The 19,473-nt window shown below is 42.9% G+C and overlaps 1 protein-coding gene across 1 annotated transcript in view; it reads right to left on the bottom strand.

The window, feature by feature from the left end:
- The window catches only part of BMAL2 (basic helix-loop-helix ARNT like 2), a 32,229-nt gene extending 20,964 nt beyond the window's left edge, over positions 1 to 11,265 (bottom strand). The window contains 4 exon segments of the mRNA XM_069003295.1: positions 554 to 589; positions 1,779 to 1,926; positions 11,017 to 11,130; positions 11,133 to 11,265. Of these exon segments, the coding sequence (XP_068859396.1) occupies positions 554 to 589; positions 1,779 to 1,926; positions 11,017 to 11,130; positions 11,133 to 11,226 (392 nt within the window). The 5' untranslated portion in view covers positions 11,227 to 11,265.
- Positions 11,266 to 19,473: the final 8,208 nt, after the last annotated feature.

The following is a 19,473-nucleotide window of genomic DNA, read 5'->3' as shown; positions in this document are numbered from 1 at the left end:
ACAAGTATTACCCAAGTAAGATATCCAGATACAGAAAAAGAAAATGCAACAAAATAATCATGTAATTAGCAACCATCCTGGCACATATATTCCACAAAGGGTTTGCTTACGCTGCATAGCCACCGTGTAACAGCATTATTTTAACACAGTTATTATCGTTCTAATTTAAAAAGCACTTTAAAAGCTTAAAACAACCAAACAAAAACGTTAACATTAACCAGTCCTGGAAGAATAGGAGAGCCTTCCTTCGCCTCACTAAGTCTTCTTATTGAACTGGTACTTTTCACTCCTTCCCATTCTAAACTTCAATACTAACAAGTTTGGTAAAGCTGGAAGCAGAGCAACATCTTAGAAAGAACTATCAGGAACCCTTAACATTGGACAGACCTGTCCATCCTGTTCCTTAGCTGGATGTTTATCACCTTGTGCTGTACACAGACCTGCCCTTGGATGAAGCACTCCTCAAGGAACCCCACAGCTCATCGAGCCAAACAGCAAAGTGTGACATGTTCACAGAACTCAAAATAGAAACGGATTCATTCATAAAAAGTACCTTTTCTGAGGATCACCATCAACTTCAACTGTATCCCTGCAGAAACAGGTCCTAAAGTAAGCAAAATGGAGTTTGAAGCACAACAAGATGACTTGATAGACCCAAAAAAACAAAGTCAGAAAAATTTTAATGGTAACTCCAGTTGATGGGTTCTTTTCGGCAAGAGCATTAGTCTTAGAATTTAATTACTGCTTCTTATAAGCCAGTACTTTTTCAATTAATTTTTCAACTTGGACATTAATTTTTTTTATCAAAGAGATCCAAACTTCAGGGAAACACTGCAGAGGAACCAACACTTTTACTGAACAGGTAAAAATCAACAAGTGCTACTGGAAAAGAATGGAGACCCTTTTTTTCCCCCCAGAAACTAACATAATTGCTGGAGTTTTCAGTTATCCACATGATGCACTTGAATCTCCGAGTTGACAATTACATCAACACCCACAGTACAGCTTACACTCTGTACATCAATGGACTACACATGGAGGAAGCAGTGATTAAAGAGAATTGTTTTAATAATCACAAATACATGTAAATCTCCTATTCCCCACCTTTTTAAATATGGCTTTTCCACGCTAGTTTGGAGATATTTGTAGTGCACTACATCTGCACTTTGTGTCCCTTTTTTTGGTTAACTGGCATCTGTTTGGCAGTTACAGAACAGGATAAAACAGTTGAGAGTCACCTCAGCAGTCAAGTATGACCCACTTAAAAAGACTGAGCACTACAAGAGGACAGTCCCCATTTTTAGGTCATGGGTCTGTCTTCACATTTAAGGAAATGGCTGCTCTGGTCACTGAAGCAGCAGTTCTAGATCAAACAACCAGTAATCTTGTCTCCTGCTTGCAGGTAGAATTCTAGTATGTACTTGGGAGACTTCAAGCAACTTAAGAACTTGCCTTTACTAGTAGGCAAAGAAGGAGAAAAAAAAAAAAATCAGGATTGAAATTTCAGCATTAGAAACACATTATCCAGACACTTCAGGCCAGGAAACGGCATTACAGAATCCTACATATATCCCTTGGATTGAAGGATTATTTTTTCTATTTTTAATAATTGGGGACTGTCAAAGAATACATTTGGAAGACATTGTAAATTTAATGGTAATCAACAAAGGAAAGAGGATTAGAAAGGAGGAAGGAAGAGGAAAAGGAAAGACATGTTGCATAAATAAGAGATGAACGTCTCAAATTTCGGTTGAGACACAGAGATTTGATTCACTCACTGGTTATCAGAATCACTTCCCTTGCGTTTCCTTGGAATGTCAGGCACAGCAGCGTTGAAAGAAGTGGTGGTGGCAGGCTTAGTGATTGGATTCATGAGGCTGGGCACTGCACAGGCAACACATGGGCTTCCATCCACAGAGAACTGATCTGTCAACGAGAATAAAGGCTCAGTGTCCAGCAAAAGCTACATCACTGTGCACCCACTCTGATCCTCACTGCGACAAAAAGTCATCTGTGTGTGGCTTCTGTGTCTCTGACACAAAAAGGCAAAGTTGCACTGCTCCAACCCAAGTCCGGCAAAGCGTGCACCACCTTCTCACAGTGCTGTAATGATCTCACCAACCCAACCAACACACCAAGGCAATATAAAACAGCTCTCCCCTTACACAACCTCTGCACTTAAATCCTCCCAGCACCTCAGACATCCTGCTGCAAAATCACCAGCTGTGCCATTTGTCAGCAGATCAAAATACTGTAGCTCAAACTAAATTAACTTTAAAAAATATGTTGTGAACTATGTTTTTTAATCAAGCTGGATATCCAAAAAATGGAAGTTTGCTATAATCATATTTCTGACATAAAATCCACAATTACACAGAACATCTGCCATGGAAGTTGGAAATGTCTCAAAAACTAATCAAGTTCCCTTCACAATTCTCCTCTTAAGGAAAACTGTTGTTTCTGGAAAGGACAGAAGAGAAGTCACAAGCCAAAGGAATCCTAGCAACCTACTGGGAAAGGAGAACAGTCTCAAGGAACATAAGCACTATTACACTGTTTTGCTGTCCCAACACAGAGCTATCACAAGGAATCACCCAGCTGATGTTTAGGCAAAGAGCCAGAATTAATTCTGTTTCAGCAAATGTAGGAACTCCTTTAGGCTTCACGTGCCAGCGAGCACAGAGGAGAGATTAAGAGATGTCAATTAAGGAAGAGAGCATCTCCTGCTTCTAGCAGGGAGCAAAAACCAAGAGGAGTACTTTGAAAATGCAGAAGAAGAAAAACTGCATGCTTTCTTGTAAGCTTTCTCTCTTTTTTTTAGCATCTGTGCTGTTTGTAAAAATGTAGAAATGTGCAAGAACAATAATAAAATGCATACTTTCTTTTTCCTCTTGGATGTAAACACATCTCACACCAGAAAAATGACCCTCTAGGTTTTCATTTGGTGTTGGAATACAGCTCTGGAGAGTTAAATAAAAATAGGATAATACTCGAACAACAGCTTGCCTGGTCTTCCACTAATCCTCTCTCTATCACATCAGACAACACAAAGTCAGCCCCTGTTTTATTTTAGAAAGCTCTTTAACTCATTAAGTCCCCCAGGAAGTTTCAAAAAAAAGCAGTGGAAACAAAGAACCAAAAAATACTTGACAAATAAGTGACAACTTTTGGACATCTGCAACAGCAAGACAATTTAGTTATTTCAAATACACATCACATTCAAATTAGGGATGTTAAAAATATATTAAAAGAAATGACATAATAAATACTATAAAGACACAGTGGTAGATGTCTGAAATATTTTTATGATGAGTTTCCCTAGAAGTCTCATTTTTATATTTCTGTTATTAACACAACTACAAAACAAACAAAAAATGTGAACAAATCCAAAGGAACTGTTTATTTAAAAGGAGTAGTTTTAATCTGCCCAGGTCACAGCATCCTGTAATTACTGATCAAGCTATTGAAGTATAATCAGTCTTGATGAATATTCATAAAAGAGTACTTACTAAACAGCAACCTACATGGTTCCAAGACAAGAATGCCTTCAGCACAACAGATCCTTTCGTCCTGGAGCAAAGCAGGACAGCACAGACCCACTGACCTAAATACTGCTCTCTACACAGATGGCCAGCCTGCTTTTGGAACACTTCCCTTTAAAGGAACAAAATCCAAGGCCTCTTTTACAGGTTTTCCAATTTATCTTCAATATTATTAAACAACTATTTTTTTCCCTCACACCCAAGCAACAAATTCTGACTACTGCACTTACCTCTTCTACCTTTACTAACAACACCCATTTTCATTATTCTTAACTGAGAAAACAAAATATGTTCAGATTACCAGTAACAGTGACCTATTAAGAACTTCTGAACTACAATTATTAGGTGATAAATCGAATCCTTAACCCTATCTCTGGGACAAACTAAATGTCAGTAAGATGGGTGGTTGATCTTGGACAAAAGTATAAGGTTAAGAATCTGTACTGATCCCTGATATGCTCAGCATGAAGCTTATATTCTTTATTTTTATATATATATATATTTTTTTTCTTTAAAAACCCATGAACCAAATAAATTTAAAGCTTCAGATCAGGCATAGTAGGACAGTGATTATGTGGAGTTTAACAGGAGAGAGCAAGTCTTTCTAATACCTATCACTCACTGAGGAAGAAGTGGGCAGAAACAGCTCCTAAAGCCAAGGCAGCTTTGAGAAGTCAGGAAGAGTGATGGAAAATAATCTCTGAGGGCTCCATAACAGCCATCATTATGATACTGGGTGATTCCAGGGTGCTCACTCTCTCCCTGGAGAGTGTCCCAGCCTTGTGTAGGCTGTGAGGAAAGATTTCTCTCCCTCTCTGGCTAAACCACTTTGGGAGAGCTGCATAAAGGATTTAAAAATCTTTGGGTTCACAAAGAGAATGGTCTAGAATGTACCCCAATACCCAGGGTGGGCTTCTGTGATAGGAAAAAGTTGGATTTTTACCTGTCATTTGAGCTGGCTGAATTTCTTAGACTCACATTTCCTGTGAACATTTTCATACCATTGACATCAAAACCAAACATCTCTAAAAACACACAAAGCAAAATGAAATATTTCCCCATTTCATAACACACTTGCTTTCATGAAAAATAATATCCAGAAGGACCAATCTTTATTACAAGTTGATGTTTCTATAAAACCATTAGTCAATTTAAAAATTATTAGAAACAGTTGAAGTCAGCTAGAGATGTTTTGTTTTACCATTCCTCAAATACATGTCTATTATGATCTGTATCTGTCTCTCAGCATTAAGCCTATTTGCTTATCTGTATTAAAAATCAAAAATAGTTTTAAAGCATATTATGCACATTGGGACAGATGAAAATGAGAACAATAAAGGAATTCCCCCACGGGAATCACTCCCTCTGTGAAAATGCAAAGACCATCCAAACAGTACAAAACATATGGAAAACAGCTCCTTTCCAGTAAATGTATCAGAAACAAAAAACCTGTTAGTTCAACACTAATTTTAGTGTATTTCATAATTGTGCAAACAAAATATTTAAGGGATTGTTATCAATATATATTTCTCATACCATCAGTGTACAAGAGCATCCCCTATTCTTGTGTTTTTCTATGGGGAAAAGAAATAATAATTAGAGTCCCCAAGGGGTTGGCAAAGAAGGGAACAACTGCAAAGGAGCTGCACAAAACTGCTGTTTGGAGGGAGATATAAAGACAACCAAAATCAACCATATTCCTGTGTCAGCAACGTTTCTGTGTCAATCCCATGCAATGCACTGAGAAACAAGGCTTGGGAGACTCCACATTTTTTCAATTGCTGACAATATTTTCTAATCCCATGCCACATTCCTGAGCTGTTTTCTCCACCAACAGTTTTAAGGTTTTCAATTCCTAAGCAAACACAATCTATTAGAAAAGGTTTATGGCCAAACTCCACCAGCCACAAAAAGGGACGTTCATCTGAACTAATAATGATGTCCACATCTGAAGTAGCCATTCTGGTCCCTCTCGGAGGGAGGAAGACATTTCTAGGGTGATTCATCTCTTCCCAGAATAGATTCCTACATTTGGCTAGATGAAATAAAACAGTTCTAGGGTGATTCATCTCAATCTAAAATAGATTCCTACAGTTGGTTAGATGAGATACAGCCCAAGAGTGCCTACCTCTAGTCCGTAATTATACAGGGACCAAAGGAACTGGCTCAGACTTGGATATCTGAAGGTGAGATGAAACCCACCCCAAGTACAGAAATATCACACAATTCTTATAACAGCCACAGACAGCACCTGTGTGCATCACGTGCATCACATGCAACAAGTTCAAGCCCAAGACAGTCTTTCAAAATTATTGCCCTAATTATGCACTACCTCAAGACCACTCACCCCTAGAAAGGTTAGCTTTTCTGTCTAGGTTTGCAGCATACATATTAGCATTCCAAAAATCAGCAGGAAGATACAAGTCACGTAGTATTAATAAATACATTAATTGATTAAAAGAGCTGTCAGTCAGCCCTCATTTAGCCAGTTTAAAAAAGAACATCCAAATTCAGCTAGCAAGATATTACAGTAAAATGGGCTTGAAATAAAATACCACTGAAGAGGTACATTTATAAAGCTTATGGTGACACTTTCCATAGTCTGGGAATAAGTGAGACTTGGAGAAATGTGGCAGCTCTGCAGCTGCCTAAATTAATAATGTGTTAACACTGGCACAACCTTTCCAAAAATAAGGAACTTTTAATCCAGCTTTGTATTTTGAAACACTTTCAAAGGAAAGGAGAAGAAAGAGGCTGCTTTGAGTTCAGATTTCTAAGACCGTGGATACCACAGACTATTAAAATGTGTATTTCCCAAAGGTATGTTCCTGGTACACACAAAACCCTTCCGCTAGGGTTTGTCAAGTTTAAAGAACTCCAAATTCTGGTAGAAGCGAGCGTGAAGTGGTACTTGAGTGTTGTGCAGCCCAGCCAGAGTTTATTTTAGATCGTAAAGTTCTGTCATAATTAACATGGTTTTTTGGGGTTTTTTTTGTTTGTTGTTTTTTTTTAAAGATGTGAGATGGAGGCATGGAGCAGCTCTGCTGTGAGGAAAGGCTGAGGGAATCGGGATTGTTCAGCCTGGAGAAGAGAAGGGTTTGGGGTGACCTCATTGTGGCCTTGCAGTGCCTGAAGGGAGCCCACAGGAAAGATGGAGAGGGACTCTTGACAAGGGCCTGGAGTGACAGGGCAAGGGGGAATGGCTTCACACTGACAGTCAAATAACTCTGTGCCATGTAAACTGTTTTATTTTATTATGGAGTTACTTTTCTAAAATTTTTGTTTATTTTAATGAATTCTTGCTGCAGATATTCATTAGAGAGCATGAAAACTACACTTATAGCCTATATACATACAGAAGTGCATGAAAAAGAAAGTTACAGGTGCTGTGGTATCAGTTTAAGGACCTGCACATCTGAACACCTATAAAACTAAGAACCATATTTTCTACACATGGCTGAGCGTTATCCTAACTATTTCTTTGAATTTATTTATTTTAGACCTTCAAAATAGATCATGAAAAGCATCCTCAGACTACTTACAGCAAGTCTGGCATCAAGATCATTGCCTACAGTACCTCTTATTGAAAGGTAGGAACCAAAGCAGCTTATTCTTCCCCCAAATTTTATAAGCATGTGTAATGCAGGAACAAGATACAGAGAATTCAGTAATGAAACCATCTTATGAACAACACTATACAAAGAATAAACTCTTATATGTTAAGAACATTGGATTTGGTTTTAATATCACTGTCATAGGTTAGCAAGCATAGTCCTGGAAGGGATGTCCTTGCTAAGGGGTGCTTACAGCTTCCTCTGGGACCTGAAAGAACCTATCAGCTGGCCAGTTTGAATATGGACAATTCTTTAAGCCACTTAAAGTTGTGACCACCCCTTAAGAATAGACCAACTCCCCCCCAAGCTCTCTCTCGTTTCCAGTGCTGGCACAGGTGGCTGCAGGCCCCGTGCGGGGGCCAGCGGGCCCGGCCAGGCCCTGCTTGGGCCAGGCCGGGCCGGGCCACGGCCAGCCTGGAGCCATGGGCCTGTTCCAGCCATGGAACCCCCCCCACTGCCTTGCCGTGGGCGGCCAGAGCGGCTCGGCTCTCCCCCCTCTCCACTGTGATAAGAAAAATTCAACATTCCAGCTGCAAAGCTGCAAGGCCGAGGTGAGATTAACCCTTTTAGTGCTGTGAAGAGCTGAAAACCTGAGGGAAGAGAGAGAGGAGATGCTTAAAGCTGAAATTCTGTTGTGAAGCTATGATATATCAGAGTATCCCGTTGTAATTTCATGAAGATATGGGGGGTGGAGTGTTCAACTCATGCTAGTGAGCAAAAGCACCTGTGCTGAGATAGGCAGATGCTGACACAGCTGTAATTTCATGAGAAGTTTGGACAGGGAGAGATGAACCAGATGAGGACTTTTGTTCCAAATGGGAAAGGAGAAAACCTCAGTTCCTAGAGATGCTCCCAGAGATAGTCCTAAAGATGAAGATGAGGAAGACCCTTTGCTCCCAGGGAAGGAGAAGGGCCTGTGTTCTTAGAGATGAAATGCTCCCAGAGATGGATGAAGAGAACTTTTGTTTCTGAATGGCTCAACCTTAAAATTGTACCCCAAAAAACTTTCAAGAGTGGACCCCCGAAAGCAGTTGCGGGAAAAGCTGCAAGTTGGGGAAGGGACTCACGAGCAGAGAGACTCCTCTTCCTAAATGGACTAAACAATATTTGGAAGTGGGCGGCTGTCTCATTGTGATAATGTTTTCATAGCACGAGCAAGAAGAGACTTCTCTTCCTAAATGGACTGAACAAGGTTATTATGGAAGTGGTAAACAGACTGAACATCTTAAGGGTTGTCTTTTTACATTGTCAGGGGAGGAGGAGAGTTCTGAAGATGGTATAATTTTTTTTTTCTTTTTCCCTTCTTTTACGTCTGTTAATAAACTTCTTTATATTCATTCAAGTTGGTGCCTGCTTTGCATTTCTCCTAATTCTTATCTCACAGAAGATAAACAGTAATGAGTATTTTAGACCAAACCACTACACTAAATTGGTGTTTCCACCCGGTTACAAACCAAACCCGCTACAATCACAAAAGGAAAAAAGGAAAAATTACGGTACTCAGAATCATAGACATTTAAATCAAATAATAACACAGGCAACTGATTACTCTCTGCTTCTATTTTTACTTATTTTCATCACCTGGAAAAGAAGCAGTCAGGAATCACAATTTACCAGTTAAATGACACATTTACTTAATAGATTTCAAACACCAAATATTTGGCCAAAGCTATTAGTGTATTAAAGTGTATTTAAAAGTATAATAAGGCAGGAACCAGCTAACGAAAAGATACTCCCCAAGGCCTTGAAAGGGTACCCTGCTTTCCCAGGCACTTTCACGTTCACACCAGGTAGAAAGCACTGATAGGAATCGGGAGTCTCATATATCATTGTTTGTTTCTGCAAAAAAACATCCAAACAAAAAACAAACCACAAATCCTCTCCAATTATATACTCCTAGAGGAATGATGGGTAGTTGTTTTGTTGTAAGTTTTGGAATTATATGACTGCAAAATGATGAGTCCTATCAAGTCCGCTGCAGAGCTTCCATGGTTTTAGCTGGCCCTGCTGTCCAAACAGGGAATTTTCAACAGTTCACAATGATTCACTTCCAAAAGCACCCATCAAAATATTTCTTCTTACAATGAATTTGATTCTTGGATGTGAACTGTCCAGTTTAGAGTTTGTTTTTCATAATGTGCAAATGTACCAACAATAAGGTGTACACTCAAATAAAAAAAAAATCTAAAAACTATTAAGCAGGTAACCTTAGTGTGGTCCTATTCCACAATTAAGATACTTTTATCTTAAAAACAAAGAAACCCAAAACTTGTTTCTTTAAAATCCACTAAAAGAACAGGTATAAACATAGGTAGCAAAAGAAAGCAGGGAAGGGGGTTTATCTCACAATAAAACGTGAAAGCCTATGGTTCATTGATTTCCCAAATCTACTTGCAAATGGATATGTCTCTGTATTTGGAAGTTTCTCCATTTTGATGATTTTCTCTCATTTCAGTATATGCATGATATAGAAACAATAAATCTTAAGTTTTAAGCACAGTTTAGCGGACTTCAAAAGCACTACAAAAAAACACCACCACCACGTTGTTTTCAAACACTACATTATTTGCCACAAAATTTTACAACAGTATTTAAACAATCAAGCAGCACAGACAGAAACATGCCAAGGATTTGACACAACCAGGATCCCCACATACATTAAAACACACATAACCCAACAGGCATTTAGAAAACAACTACTAAACCTAGAAGAATTGGTGCTAACTACACAGAACTGCAGTGATGGCTCAGGAGGGATTGGACCACTTCTGTTTCCCCACACCCCGCTCAAAACACTCCCTTCTCCTCGGAGAAGGGAAGCACCGTACTCGTTTCCAAGCAGGAACACGAGCAGCAGCTGGTGGTTTACAACCAGCCTTGATTTAGTACCAGAAACTTATGATTAAAAACAAGGAAAGATCAAACCTTGGTCGCCATACAAGCGTGGGCATAAACACACACACACAGAAAAGCCAAAACCACTATACCTAAAATACTAAATTATGTTAACTACCAAAAAAATCATACTAGAGTTTTAGGAAGGCAAGGCTAAGTGTGTACCAGAAAGAGTGAACTACAAACTAAGTTAAAAAAAAAAAACAAACGAGATTTTTAGTGCACATCACATCAGTGTGACAACACATCTGTAACAGCAATACAGCACACACTGACCACTACACAGGCGGATGCCAACAGGACGGTGCCAGGCTCTTTTCACTGCTGCCCAGTGACAAGACAAAGAGCAGTGAACAAACTAAACGCAAGAAGTTCCACCTCAGTGAGAGGAAGAACTGTACACTGAGGGTGGCAGAGCCCTGAAGCTGCTGCCCAGGGAGGGCCTGGAGTCTCCTCCTCCGGAGACATTCCAAACCCACCTGGACACGCTCCTGCCTTGGCAGGGTGGGGGACTGGACGATCTCCAGAGGTCTCTTCCAACCCCATTCCGTGATTCTGTGGTTTCCGTACGAGGGCTGCAGGTACCTGCACTGAACTCCACTGAGCGGGAGCAGCGAGCGAGGAGCGCCCAGCGGGAATCACACATAAACCCGAGCGGCCCCAGAGCGGCCCCGGGCACAGGACGAGCCCCAAGCGCCCTCAAAGAAAGACGGCAGTGTCTCACGGGCACCAGCCCCACAACACCCACCCGTGCCACAACACCGAGGCGGGTGGACAGACGGCAGACAGACAGACGGACAGACAGGCGGACAGACAGGCAGACAGACAGGCAGGCAGGCAGACACACCCCACACACGGCACCCGCGATCGCCCCCCACGCGCGGGGCAACGCGCAAGAAGGGAGAGGGAGACGCGGCACCCACCGCCCGCCCGCCCGCCCGCTCCTCGGGCGGACCCGCTCCCACCTTCCGCCGCCCGCCGCTCCTCCTCGGCGCCCTCGGCGCTTCCCGCTCCTGCCTCGGCCATGGCGGGCGGCCCCGTACCCCGCTCCACAGCGCCCCCGGCACCGCCGGCATGCAGGGGGTGAGCTGAGGTGAGCCGAGGAGGAGCCGCCGGCGCCGGGGAGGGACCGCGGGCTGCCCCGCCAGCCCCGCCTCAGCGTCCCCGCCCGCCATGGCCCCGCCCCGGCCCCGCGCCGCCTCTCGCGAGATTTGGGGCAGCGGGCGGAGGGCGCTCGGGGCCCTCATGGTGCTGCGCCCCGGCGGGTTCGATACCCGGCGTGCCACAATAGTTCCAATTGTAGGGGCAGTCAAATCCAGTTAGTCCAGAGACACACCCATGGCTTATTTCAGAGCTGCCCAAGCCTGGCTGCTCTGTGGTAATACCGCAAATCAAGCATTGCCACCGGACTTTTCATGCCATTATTTATGCACGGAAATTCAGAGTTAGTAAATTTCCAAGCATAGCACCTCTTTTAGACTGTTTAGGATTTTCCATGTAAATTTCCTGTGCAGCTGACTTCTACGCATGTGTTCACCTGGGCAAGATCTTTTTGACATGTAGATGTGATTTTTTTGTGTTATAATGAATATAATTCAGCTGTAGAACACATCGACCTGGAGTATTTTGCCAACTTAGCAATGTATATACAGACATTCATCAACAACATTGATTGACTTCATGTTAGTTCCAGGATGTCCTTGAGTAAGGGATGCCGGCAGCTGCCTCTTCCAGTGGTTAGATCTCCATTCTTGCTGGTTAGGCTTGGAAATATACAAAGATCTTTCATGAAAGAATATCCTGATTTAAGATAATCTTGACATGCTCCCCATTTTGCAACACTCAGGCTGGCACCTTGCCCGCGTCCCAGGCTGGGCAGGGCTGGTGTTTCTCTGAGTGCTGTGCAGAGGACACTTTGTCTGAGGAAGCATCGGTATCTTGGAATAGTTTTGGTTGGCAGAGGCCTCTACAAGTGGTCAGAGAGCAGTCACACCTATCAGTGAAAAGTAGCATAAACCAGGGTTAACTTTCACAAGTGTATTGAATTGTGTTAGCAGACCTGTAGCTGGATTTTGGTAGTACCAGGAGCGTGCTTTTGAAGTGAACCTGGTTCGCACCTTGTTGGTGTGAGCGAGGTGTGTTCCTTTTGCAGAAAGACCTCAAGGTGCACCTCTAAAAGATGAGTGTGTTCCAGCTGTTCCCAGGCATTCCTTCCCTTCAGCAGATCCCACTAGAACTTGTCCAAAATGAAACCTGTACAACATGTATGGACCTCAGCAGTGCTTCTTCCACGTGACAGAGCCTCTCTCACTGTCCTGCCCCGTGTTGGTGCAGCCTGTGCTCTCTCAGTTCCACTCGCAGGTGTGACAGAAGAGGCTTTTGCTCATATACACAAATCCTGACCTGTGCCATCTCCATGGGCTGCACAGGTGCTGCTTCTCTCTGTTGGGGCACCACAATACAAGAAAAATCCAAAGCTCTCAGAGAATGTCCAAGGTAGGGTTATGGAGATGATGGTGAAGGGCCTGGAGGGGAAGCCACACGAGGGAGCAGCTGAGGGCACTTGGTCTGTTCAGCTGGAGAGGAGGAGACTGAGGTCAGAGCTCACAGCAGTTCTGCAGCTTCCTCACCTGGGGAAGAGGAGGGGCAGGCCCTGATCTCTGCTCTGTGTGACCAGGGACAGGACCTGAGGGAACGGCTGGAGCTGTGTCAGGGAGGGTTAGGCTGGATATCAGGAAAAGGTTCTTCCCCCAGAGGCACTGAACAGGCTCCCCAGGGAATGGTCACAGCCCCAAGGCTGCCAGAGCTGCCAGAGCTCCAGGAGCATTTGGACAATGCTCTCAGGAACAGGATGGGATTGTTGGAGGAGTTGGACTCAGTGATCCTTCCAGCCCAGGATATTCCATGATTCTATGAACTCAGGCATGAGGGAACTTACAGTGCAGCTGGTATTGCTCACCAGTGAGGCCAGAGCTACAGTCAGTGACGTGTGAAGGAAGCTCCTTCTGCAGGTGTTCTTCTCCCACTGTTCCAGGGGGCTTTCCTCACCTGTGATTAGTAGTAGGGATCCTGTGGAGCTGGCAAAAGGAGATGTATTGTTTTGCAAAGGATGTTATGTTCTTTCATCATCAGTTCTAGTGGTCAGTATGTAAGTTGTTAAAATTTATGCCGCTGCAGACAAGCGTTCAGTTTTTTTCAGATGTGGGGGCAGACTCTAAAGATAAAAACATCCTTTGCTAAAAGTGAATAAGAAAATGTGACTAAATACACACAAAAAGACAGTTGGGATCAGTCTCTTCTCCCAAGTAAAAAGCAATAGGATAAGAGGGAACAGCCTCAAGTTGTGCAAGGGAAGGTTTAGATTAAATATTAGGAAAAAGTTCTTCACTGAAGGGTTGTCAAGCATTGGAACAGTCTGTCAGGAAAGTGGTGGAGTCACCAACCCTGGAGGTATTTAAAGCACATGTGGACGTGGCACTTGGGGACATGGTTTAGTGGTGGATTTGGCAGTGCTGAGGTTACAATTGGATTCGATGATCTCAAGGGTCTTCTCCAAGCTAAATGATTCTGGGATTCTAAGGACTTGAGAAAGTAAATTCTCACAAAACACTGCGAGCCAAATCCATTCGAACACCTATGAATTTTATGTAATGTGGTGGAAAATCAGCAGCTCACCCAGTTAGGTAGAATTGGGGAAAGAAAAAACACAACCAGAAAACAGGGATGTGTTTCCTTTGTAGATTTCAGAGATGTATGCAGAATTCACTTGTCTAAACTCCAAACTATAATCTTGAGGATGGTTCCTCAGACGCAGTCCTGAACTCCATTCGTGACATCTTTTATAATTGGAAGCTCCCAACACATTTCCCATCTGATGTGGAAGCTCCTTGTCTGTGTGGGAGTGGGCAGCTCAGCATCTTGCCCATGGCTGAGCCCAAGGGTTAGAGCACGTGGAAGGAGTGTGTGCATGGCTCTGACAGAATATTCCAGGGAACAGGCCAGGGAATCGTGGCTCCCAGCTGGGGGTGCTGCTGAAGAAATCCCACTGTACTTCTGTGACAGTGCAGTGCACACTTATTCATAAGGTACTTTTTTCCCTTGGAAATCTGACTTGTCATTTTAGAGCTTTATGTTCTGTGTAATCCCACTGTTACTACTGCAATTTTATATATATATCTCCATCATGCTGGGTTCAGTTGGTCTTGCAGAATTAGCACTGTACAGAAGGAATTACAAACCCTTTCTGCCCTAAATGAAATTAAAAAACAGCAGGGAGAGCTAAAAATCAGGAGTTTAGATGCTGTTGCTGTCTTTGAGAAAACCGTTAGTATTAAGGCATATTAATTTTATTCATATACCACAATTGATACTGAGAAAATTGTCTGAGAATTTATTCCCAGGAAGCTGAAATGTCATGTTTTGTCCTGCTAAAATACTGTCTTGCCCCAGTTTTGAAGCTGGGAGCTCCCACCTCCAGGTTTGCATCACCAGTGGACACCCAAATGTTAAGGGGATTTCAGAAGTGAGTCAGCCACACTGACTGAAAACGTTTCAGGGACTCAGGAACCACAGAAAGTTGAAGATGGCTGTTATAAAGCTCAATGAGTTAAATATTTAAATAGCTCCCCATAACTGTTTTAACAAGCTTAATAGCTAAACAGCTATTAAATACAAACTCTCTCCACATGGGAACATTATTGAGGGCATTTAAAATTTTTATTTCTTTTAACTGACTCACTAGAAACAGAGCTACTGTACCTTATTTGCATTTTATTTCATATTTTTTAGTGCAATTGCAATTCACTGCAGAAGGTTTTGGCACTAGGTCAGAAAACCAGATCAGTCTCTTGGCAGTATTTCTGCCTGTTGTGTTCCTCATCCATGGTGCAGTGTATTGTCACCCGGCACTTGGATAATTCCTACAAACATAAAGCGGTGCCAGATCATTACCACAGATTTGAGACATCATTTATTATACTTGTTTCTTATTCAAAGGTGATGATTGGACTCTTCACTGAACCTTTAATACATGACATTAACTGGTGTTTATGGCACAGTTTGCCTTGAGTCTTGGCAGAGCAGGATCCCAGTTTATGTAAGGCGCTGATTCTGAGTAGGCCACACTTGATATTTTTGCCCCATTTTCAGGTGAGCACTTTCTCTTGAGTAGCTTTCAGCTATAAAATAGGGAGCAGAATGCTTTATGTAAGCCACGGATAGCCTCTTTTCTCCAAACAACTTATACAACAACATGCTAAAGGGGTAAAAATAACAATCAAACCTCGGGGCAGTTAAATAATAGCCTGAGACTGAGCAGTTAAAGGGTCTGTATTATTCCTCCTTTTTTTCTCTTCCGTCACAGCCAAAGCATAGCATGTCTTAGCTGTTTCCCAGGACATGGGAGATGCTGTCCTGAAGAGGATGTGGATTTCTTTGTGTATTTGCTGGGGCCAAAACACACCTCACCAACAAGACCTGGGAAAGGGAACACTGGGAGTCACTCTCCATTATTAGGGTGACTTGTGTTACTTCACACAAATACACCCCTAGGTGACTGCTCAGGGTGAGCCAGAGAACTTTTTTCTGCCAAAACTTAATAGCAGGAAACTGAAGTGACTCAGCTTTGTAAGTACAATCAGAGATTTTTCATAACCTTCTCTCCCAGAACACAAATGTTTATGGTTTCTCCTCAGACCACGGTCTTACATGGCTGAAAGTACACAATCAAGTGTGGTTTTTGTAGAGGACATGTGAACAAGTTAGCTGGCTAAAAGAATTAATCTTTTTTAAAAAAAATCTATTTCAGCCTGTTATTTGTATTTTATTCTGCCTGAAGGTCACTGGATTACTTTTAAGGGCACCACAAGCAATTTGCTGACTTTGCTATAAATTCTGTGTCTGTGTATTAGTAAAATCTGCTGTCACTTTAAAGTAGAAGTTCTGCCCCAAATATGAGAGCCTTTTCCTTCAAAAGTTATATAAATAGCATAATCATACTGTCGTTGGCCAACAGTAAAAATAAGCTCTTTAAAATTATTTCTGCTCAATAATTACTATGGAAGCCCCTCAAAGAAGCAAAACAGAGCACCAAAAAAAAAAACCAACCACCAAAAAACAACCAACCAAAAAAAAAACCAAAAACCCAACCAAAAAAACCCAATTCAGGCTTCACTAACAACGAACTGTGCTGTGCTCGCACAATACCAGGAGCATGGATTATGTTCTGCAGTATCCAACCAGATTGTGATAGGGATATACTCTGGCCTTGGATATCTGGGAATCATGGACAAACTCCATGATGAAACAAGTTTAACTCAAGAAGAGCATCCAAATCCTACTTGCTCTCCTTCTCTAATCTCAGTAATAGAGCCACCAGGATGATATAGTGTGTGATCTTCTAACAAAATTAAAGGCAGTCAAAAGAATTAACATTTTCCAAAGTGCCTGCTTCATTTTGGAGTCCAGGCTGGCAAGGTTTGTGCCCACAAAATAATTCACTTGCTTCTTAATCTCTTACCCCACAGTCTCTCAATTTGATGGTGCCGCTTCTGATTTAAAAACAAAGTAATCTTCAGTTTTGAAACAGCTTTTTTGTTCCTAGCAGAAACTGCTAATTTCTGAATGCCTAATGAGAACCTAAAAATGGCATTTAAATAAATTGTACATTTTGCAAAGTTACCTCGAGGCATTAGTTTGATTTTGTTTCTTAAAAACCAGGTGATATTGTCCTGTTTAACAGCAGAAGCACCATGCAAGTTTCTTACACCACTGCATTTGAAGCCAAAAGGTCTCCTCTCCACATCCTGCTTTTCAACCAGCCGAGTTGTATAAACAGTGAGATCTTTCTGTCTCATTTGTAAGGAACACCAAAGCATGGCATCAGCAACCAGTTTGCTTTGAAGACCATTCTTGTTCCTGGCTTCTTTGGGCTTTAGATAGGGATCTTTTGCTGACATCAATGGGAGTTGGATGAGACCTCAAAGAAAGCCTGCTGGACTGAAGATCCTGACGTGTGTGTCTAGATTGCCAGTGATTTCACACTGTCCTGACCAGAAAAGTTACTGCAGTTCTTATCTGATCATTCACTAGTATTAAATAGGTATAGTGAAGTCAGAAGTAGAATTAGGGAAACCAAGTGTCCAAAACTGTTGTAGTTTTGCACTCACAGTAAGTCACTGCTCCTGTGTCCAGTCTGTTTTGTGCACGGCCACACGTGCACAGACGAGGTCAGGGGGAATGTCCTGGCATCTGCCTCCTGTTGGAGCTCCATCACCTCCATCTCCCAGCCTGTACAGCCATGCTGGGGGGCAGATCCTGCACACATCTCTGGAAGGAAGGAGGGAAGGTGTTAGCTCCATGTGTCTGTAATGCTTGCTCTCTGTAGCTGCAGTCTCTCTTGCAAGATGTGGAGCAGGGGCTGTGGTTACACTTCTGCACAACAGCTTCAAGGGGTCAGCGCTTACTCTGCTGATGAGCCGCCCTCTCATCATTCAATTCCAAGGGCAGGAAATGTAGAGGCAAGGGCAAAGATTTTGTCTTTGGAGCGGGGAGGATGGGCAGAGGCACCTGGAGGGGAAGGAGCTGCTGCCAGTGGAAGTGAACTGCCTGGGGACAGCATGGAGAGCCAGCAGATATTCCTGGAGGAGGGAGAAGCCGCAGCAGATGGTGGCTCACTAGAAACAGATTAAAGCAGCTGGTACGGAAACAAGATATAGCACCGAGGGTCGGTTCAGATCCGAAACAAACTGCTCCTAGCAGAGCTGGGGCTTGGTGGGGAAAGGAGAAACCTGCACTCATTCCCTCCTCAGCATGAGAAGGTTGAAGTCTGTGCACCCCATCTCCCCTGGGAACAGGGACCTCCACGGGCTCCGATAACCTAAGGAGTGGCACTGGGAGGAGCAGGAGACGGCAGGATAAGCTCTCTCTGCGTTGGAAAGATTCATTTCCTCTCACACCCACTGTTCCTGAGTGATGAAGTATCCAAACCCTGGTGCTAGTTCAGTGCATGACAGCCACACCAATTTTCCCTTCAGCTGTCCCAGTATCAATGCACCTGGAACCCGTGGTTTTTAGGAGCAGGCATTCCATGCTGCAGAGCCTGGCACGGCTGAACCCAGCGTGGCAGGGCCTGCATGCACCTTTAGAACCCACTTTCACTTGGGAAATCAAACTGTGGGACAGGCATTTTAGTACCTCTCTGACATTTAAAATTCAAACCTGTAATGAATCACATTACCTTAGAGAAATGGAACCACAGAACCGTGAAGGTTGGAAAAGACCTCCAAGATTTTTTGGATCCAACTTGTGACCGATGCCCACCTTGTCACCCAGACCAGAGCACTGAGTGCCACGTTCAATCTTTCCTTAAAAACCACCAGGGATGGGGACTCCAAACCTCCCTGGCCAGCCCCTGACAACCTTCTTCATTACCAAATACATTAAGCACTTCCCGAACTACAAATGTATCCCTGCCTAGTCCAGAGCTGGGAGCCACTATCGTCCTCACTCCCAAGACAGACTGTTTGGATACTCCTCCCTTCTCCTTCCTTAGGAAGATTGTCAGAAAAAGCCTTTTATTGCCCAAAGCATAATTGCTTTGCTTAGATACCAGGCACACTTTGTAGAAGAACAAAGAAATGAAAAATGTAGATGTTTGGAGTATGTCTTATAAACCCTAAATTAAGATCACATTTTAAAAGAGATTTACTAATGCTGAAGGCATAGCCTTCATATTTTCCATTCAAGTGCTTTTTCTGAGGAATACCTGATTTGGAAACACAAGGAGGTAAAGAACTAAACCTGTATTTCCTTATGATGTGTAGCTCTACCATACAATCACGCACAGGTAAGGGAAGAAAAGGGTGATCCCATTAAACAGAACTTGCAAAATTCTGTTGTATTTTTACCTTTACTGAGGGCAGGAATTCTGGAGTGGAGGGAGGGATGCCCCTTGTTCTTCTCAGGAGGGCTCCACACAAGGCCAGGCAGTGGCTGCTCACTTCTCTTGGCTTTCAGCTGCTCCACTCTGATCACTTTTTTACACAACTTTCACTGCATCTGCTGCTGCCGCTCTGAACTTGGCAGGGAAAGTGGAACAGTAGGACAGAAAGGTTTCTATAGTGGATCAAAGGACACAGCTGCCTGTGGAAGTCTTTCCTGGATAAATTACAGCCTATGGGGAAGGTAAGACTCTGGAGATCAGTAACCATTTGAGAAGCAGCTTCTTCACGTGACTGCAGGTGGGACAAGTCAAACAATATTTGCTTTCTCTGCTTTCTGATTGAGTGTAACAACACTGGGGTGTTTAATTGTCTGTGGAATTCAAGATGAGAATCCACAAAATAGGATCTCAATTCCTTAGATGCCTCCCATTCTGGAAGAGAAATCCAGTACACCAGGGTGAAAGAAACGAAAACTGCGAC

This window comes from Aphelocoma coerulescens, chromosome 1A (genome assembly GCF_041296385.1).
Source record: "Aphelocoma coerulescens isolate FSJ_1873_10779 chromosome 1A, UR_Acoe_1.0, whole genome shotgun sequence".
NCBI lineage: Eukaryota > Metazoa > Chordata > Aves > Passeriformes > Corvidae > Aphelocoma > Aphelocoma coerulescens.
This window is presented reverse-complemented; position numbering and strand designations above follow the sequence as displayed.